General features: G+C 40.9%; 1 protein-coding gene across 1 annotated transcript; it reads right to left on the bottom strand.

Annotated features, from left to right (window-relative positions):
* Positions 1–459: 459 nt before the first annotated feature.
* On the bottom strand, positions 460–1,224 carry LOC131648765 (uncharacterized). Its single transcript, XM_058918494.1, has one exon. The coding sequence runs from the start codon at positions 1,222–1,224 to the stop codon at positions 460–462; it is 765 nt and encodes a 254-aa protein (XP_058774477.1).
* Positions 1,225–6,489: the final 5,265 nt, after the last annotated feature.

Below are 6,489 nucleotides of genomic sequence, written 5' to 3'. Positions count from 1 at the left end.
GGACAACTTGGAACCCAAAAATAATTCCTTAAAGCAAGCCATAATATCCGACTTTAGAAGATCCCAACACTTCTTATAGAAGAGCATTGAATACCCATCCGGCCCCGGACTCTTGCTCCCTTCGCAACTCCACACCGCTTCCTTTATTTCACTTTCCTCGAAAGGTAGTTCAAGACTATTCATTTCACCAATGCTAAGTTTGTTGAAAACATCCCCCTCTAAGACCGGTTTAGGCTCCTCATTTTCCTTGAATTTTAACTTGAAATGTTCAAAAATTTCCTCTTTTACCTCCTCCACCTTATTGATGATCCCTCTATCCGTGTAAATATTACCAAGGAAATTGTGTCTCATCCTCAACTTCATGATCGCATGAAAATACCTACTATTCTCATCTCCATCATTTATCCACCTTAGCTTCGCCTTTTGAATTAGCATGTTCTCTCTAATTTTAAGGTTTGTTCAAAACTTCCTATTTGCCCTCCTTCTTTCCTCCGGATCAACCTCCACATTTAAACCTTGATTATCTAGATCATTTATCTCCTTGACCCCCTCCTCCAAATTTAGATCAATCATCCCGAAAACGTTGATGTTCCACCATCGTAATTTGTTTTTAAGGCGACTCAATTTCTCCTTCAACACAAAATCACCACGACCATACACTTCCATAGACCTCCATTCCCTCTCAACATAACCTAAGAAATCCTTGTGTTGGAACCACTCATTATTAAACTTGAAAGGTTTTGGACCCCAATCCGACTTGTCCGCCACAATCCAAACAGGGCAATGATCCGATATGTCTCTCTCACCAATTTCTTGACCAACGACCCCCCACCGGTTGATGATATTACTAGACATTAAGAAACGATCTAACCGACTCCTCAACTTGCCGTCACCGCTGAACCAGCTGAATTTTTTGCCTATACATGGAACATCCTCCAAACCTAAATCGTTTATAAAGCTGGAAAATTCCTCCCATTCTACCTTACCTCCTCCTTCAGACAAACCCTTTCTTTCCCCTCTATTTTTCACGGCGTTGAAATCACCGCCAATGATCCAATCTCCATCTCTGTTTTTGTCCTTTAGATCAAGGAGATTCCTCCAAAGCTCTCTCTTCAAAGAAAGCTCGCACGAAGAGTAAACATTACAAATGTATAAATAACTATCCTGCCACCGCACCTTAATTCCCAGGTAACCTGTTCCCCTAAAACTACAAATAACCTCCATTTTAGCAGAATTCCAAAAATAATCAAGCCTCCAGACATACCTTCTGAGTCGGACACCGAATAATCGACATCAGCTTTCCGCCAGAAGCTCTTCGCAGTGGAGTCAGAGCACGATTTCAACTTAGTTTCCTGCATCAGAAACACATCTGCCTTTCCTTTACTAATAATTTGATTGATTCTTCTTCGCTTAACCAAGCTGCATCCCCCTCTAATGTTAAAGGACCCTATGATCATGATTGCACATTCTCTTGCACCTGCGCCCCCATCTTTGAAATCGAACATAAACTTTCCGGGATTTCCTCCTCCACTTTCCGCGGAACAGACACTCCAAGCTTGTTGATACAGATTTTTAATTTTTCGCTGCCTCCTCCATGACAAAGAAAGTCGGAGATCCTCCGGTTACATCTGCTAATATCTGAATCTGCAGAAGGTTCCCTAACAAACGTGTCTTTAGGGATTGAAGTGGAAATACTCTCCAGAGAGAACTGAGTAATCGGATCCGACCAAACTGGGAGAGCCGAAGAAAATGGGCCAAAGCTACCAACGGTTTTATCCTCCAAACAAACCTCAGTAAAAGTGGGCCTGAGAGTATTCTTCTTTTTCAGCCCAACAAGAGAGTTAATACTTTTAAAACGTGTCCTTTTCTTGCACCGCTTCTTTCCTGCCACGCGTCCTCCCATCCTCCTCAAAATGCTGGTCCCACCAGGAACTACTTCTTTATGGACCTGGGTACATTCAATTGCCGTATCATCCACTCCAACCTTAAAAACGCTAACTTCCTTTTCACAAAAGACCTGTTGCAGTTCCTGTGTGTTGGCAGAACTCCTTTCCTTAGCCTTTTTAACAGCATTGTCAAAAGAATTTAGGGTCTCGATGTCTGCCTCCTTTTCCTGAGTTACCGTGATAAGATTGATCTCCTTCTTTTTGCTGTCTCGTAGCCCCTCATCCCTATGTTCCCTAACCCAGCGGTCTTTAGACGAAGGACAATCGGAAGCACCATCATCTGAGAATCGAAAGTCTTCGCAATCCTCAAAAACTCCCCCAACGCTCGCCATCACACCCTCCGAACTGGAATCTTCCGATGTTTCCACCGAGACAAGCTTTGGTTTCGCCGGACGGACAAGACCCTCTGAGTCCTCTCTTACCTCTAGACAGAATGTCTCTCCATCAATATCCACCTTTACGCACTCTGGAAAATAGAATGGCTCGCGAATCCTCACCATAACTCGCGCAGTGTCCAAAAAATGTTTGCTTGCAGTATTATCATCTAAGCAAATGAAATTGCCAAGAGAGTTAGCCAAAGAGATGAAATAATCTGCATTCCACGCGTGACATGGAACCCCGTAAAGACGAAGCCAAACCACTCGTTCCTTGTCAACATCATTTGCTGTCCATGGCCTGATTTCTTTAAACCACTGCTTCCACCACGTCTGCCCATCGTCAATCAATTCCCTGATAAAACCTTCCTCCAAATCCTCCAACAAGCAAAGGTTAGCCCCCATAGGGGTGACCTTGACAGAAAAGACTCCTTCAACTTCGAAGTGCGTCTGAATGTTGTAAGCTGAACCTGGAACCTGGACCACTCCCACAAAAGCCCTACTTAGTCTCTGTTTATCTTCCTCCTTAGAGTTGAAATTCAGCAAAGGTATTGCAGGGGTTGCATCCACCTCTGAAGCTACTATTTCCTTTGTTACCACCTCCGCGTAAGAGCGTTCTTTCCGGACAAAACTGTGGATTTCCGGTCTCTCTACCTTCCTCAAAAGTTCCTTTCCCTTGACTTCTAACTTCCTATTCCCCTCGAACCTCCTCTCGAACCTAGGAACATTCGCGTGAATCTTCCTTCCGTCAATAACGATGTTGTCTAGCCGCACCGCCAGAAGCCTTGCGTCCTCCACGCCCACAAAGCGAGCAAAACCGAATCTCTTCCCAATGTTGTTCTTCCTTGGAGGGATCACCACTTCAATCACCTCCCCATGACAACCGAAAAGTTCAAAAATCCCTTTAGCATTGATTCTGTTTGGAATATCAGAAAAGAAGATGGACACCAGACTCTCCATATCCCCCACCGTCCTTCCTCCGTTGAAAGGGAAGCAGTCCCACCTCTTTTGAAGACCACGAAAAACTTTCCTCTGAGCATTCCTCCATTCCATACTGCCGGCTCCGAGAAAGGTTCCGATGAAGCACACGAAGAAAATTAAGAGAGAAGGGAGAGGAAAGAAGTGTCTTTCTCTCTCATCATTGATATTTGTTCTTAAAAAATGGTAAAACTTAGTTTTTTTTTATTATAGAAAGTTTTGCTCTTCTAATCGGTACCAAAATTGAATCTGGTACTAAATCAATTTAATGTAATCATTTAAAATAATAAAATAATTTATTTCTTAATTAACATATTTAATAAACATTATTATTTCTTTACCTCTTAAAATAGCACAGATTCAAAATATTTAGCTAATACTATTTAGATATCTAAACCTATGAAGCACATACACTTGAAACACGATCTGTTACTGACATGACAATAATAACTTTAAAAAATAAAGGGTTAAATATGTTTTTCTCCTTATAAATTATCAAATTTTGTTTTTGGTCTTTATAAAAAAAATGACATATTTTGATCCCACAAAATTATTATGCACGTAGTTTTAGGCCCTGTGTATTTTTGAATGAATATCTTACATACATGTTTATAACGTTATAAAAAATTCGTTGAAAAAAAATGAAGTCATAATTTGATTTCTAAATCGAGATTTTCATTACTTTTATCATTATCTTTTAACATTTAAAAAATTCATATTTAATTCTTCTTATTTTAAAAAATTCTAAATTTTGGTAAATAAATATTTTACAGTATTTTAAACATAATTGGTTGTATTGTAAAGTCTGCACTTAGAGAAAGTCGTGAGAGAGAAAGCCTTGCTTCGGCCCTAGGTGTACCGGCATTGCGCCGGTGGACTACGTTTTCTTTTCTGTTCCGTTCTTTGAGTGTTGTGTTGTGATCGTATTGATGAAGTGGAAGCAAGTGGAAAGGAGGTTTCGGTACTTGGCAGCTAGGTGAGACTTTTTCCCTCGTGGCGGTGGTTCTTTGAAAGGGATGAAGGAGATGTGTTCTTTTTTAACTTCTGAGTTCCCGGAGAGGTTCAGGGGATTTGACATTTTTGACGTCTTTGGTTGTATTGGCAATGTTCATGAGGTGTCGATTTCGCCGCAGAGAAACAAGTGGGGTAAGCGCTTCAGATTCACTAGGTTTTCAGAGGTGGAAGATCTGAGGCTGTTGGGGGTGAAGCTGGACAACGTGATGTTCTATGCCAGAAAGATTCACGCCAACATTCCTCATTTCGAGAGGAACAGCGCGATAAGGGATTCAGCGATTGCGAAGGGGAAGAATTTTCATGGAAGCAACGATGCAGTGGTGTTCTATAGGGAGGTTGGAGCGTGTTAGCTGAAGATTTCGTTCGAGAAGAATGTTCTTCGAAGAGTTGGAATTTAAAAGAAGATGGTTACTGATGATCATCTTTGAAGATAAAAATGGCTACTGATGGCCATGCTTCGAGAATGATGTTTAAGTTGGAACAAAAGATAGTGAGCGCTGAAGCTAAATTCGGAAAGAATGGTCTTTGGGACTTAAACGTTTTTGAAATATGCGAAGTACTGAAGCTTAGTATGTTTCGCGGCATTCTCGATTCCGATTATGTTGCCACGCGTCGAAAGGAAATTTAGGCGGGATGATTTGAATTTCGAAATGGTTTATGTAACCGCACGAAGACATAAGGCATCCCTGGATTTTTCATGGGCAACGTGGCATTAGATTAGTCTAGGACCGTTAGGGTCGAAACTAGTATAAATAAGGGTCTTAATGTTAGGATTCCGTGTGTTCATTTTGTACAAATCACTCACATATTACTCAAGTATCAAGTGTTAAGAGAAAGAGTTCGCTGAGAAATGCACGTATGACACCAACACCAATTTAAATACATGTGTATTTCGCTTTTTATTCAAGTATCTCTCGATATTTCTGCATTTTATTTATTTCATGTCATTTATATTCCTGCACTCTTTACTTTCATGTTATTTAACTTTCGAAGCATTTAACTTTTCTGCACTTTAAGATTCCTGCACTTTTACAATTCTGTCTTAGATTTTATTTTTAACTTACCCTTCGCTAATGTTATATTCACATGTATAACAAGGTGATTGCTAATCTTTATTTCTTTGATTAAGTATTTCTTATTTCAAGACACACCAATCATAGACATAATTCGAACTATCATGAATAACAACCTATTTCACTATGTCCTAGGATCAATCTAGTCGATCCTGCGAGTAACCACATCATATTTATTATAGTTTGGAAGACTAGCGGTTGTTTACCGGAAATCACCGTAAACAAATTGGCACGCCCAGTGGGACAGTGTCAAGCAGATTGTTATTAATCGATTGTTTTGTTTTGTCTAGAAAATATCAAGACCTTGTATGAATCTTAGGAACGGTAAATTAATAAACAATGCACAACCGATTCCCAAATGAAGGTACAGCAAGAAAATGGTCGTTACGGCTAGTGCAGGGGGAGATTAGGATCCCCCACAAGGGTCAGGAACGGGAGCGGCAAATTCCACGCATGTTTCGACTTCTACTCAAGGAGCGCGGGATATACCGGGTCCGACTGGATCGAGACCCATGGATAATTCCCAGGCTATACCTGAAAATAATGCATCAACGACAGGGACTAATCCAGTTTCAATATCGACTACCGCGCCCCCATCTTCAAGTGCTAGCGGAATGCAATTTGCCTCGACAAATGCTGGAAATCAGTTATTTACCCCAGAATCATCCGCGTTCGAATGGAGAACAAACAGTCAATATGGCATGCCAAATCAATACATGACAGGTACACGGGGGGCAGTACCCACATATACCACGAATCCGACAGCGTTTTCGCCAAATGTTGGTTCAGTAGGTCGAAACGCACAAAACACTGGCTTCTCTGCCCAAATACCCAATTTTACCACAAGCAATCAAGCAGCATTCCGACAAGAGATGGACGTAAGTAATCACGATATGTTAGGAACCCTGGCCAGAGAATTATCGTCAATCTTGAATCCATTAGCAATTAATATTTCTAGTGCTAGTCGAGAGAATGTGGAAACTTTTCAAAAAATATCTTCCCAAATGAATCGAATGGCAGAATTCATGGGTGTTCCACAACCCAAGCGGAGAAATAACCGATCCTCTTATCAAGAAGGAGACCCCATTCTAGAACGTATCCAAA

Source organism: Vicia villosa, linkage group LG2 (assembly GCF_029867415.1).
Source record: "Vicia villosa cultivar HV-30 ecotype Madison, WI linkage group LG2, Vvil1.0, whole genome shotgun sequence".
Lineage (NCBI taxonomy): Eukaryota > Viridiplantae > Streptophyta > Magnoliopsida > Fabales > Fabaceae > Vicia > Vicia villosa.
The sequence above is the reverse complement of the archived record's forward strand: the minus strand, read 5'-3'. Positions and strand labels throughout refer to the sequence as shown.

Coding starts and splice junctions, on each gene's coding strand:
- LOC131648765 (XM_058918494.1), bottom strand. CDS start 1,224: ATGGAGGTTATTTGTAGTTTTAGGGGAACAGGTTACCTGGGAATTAAG.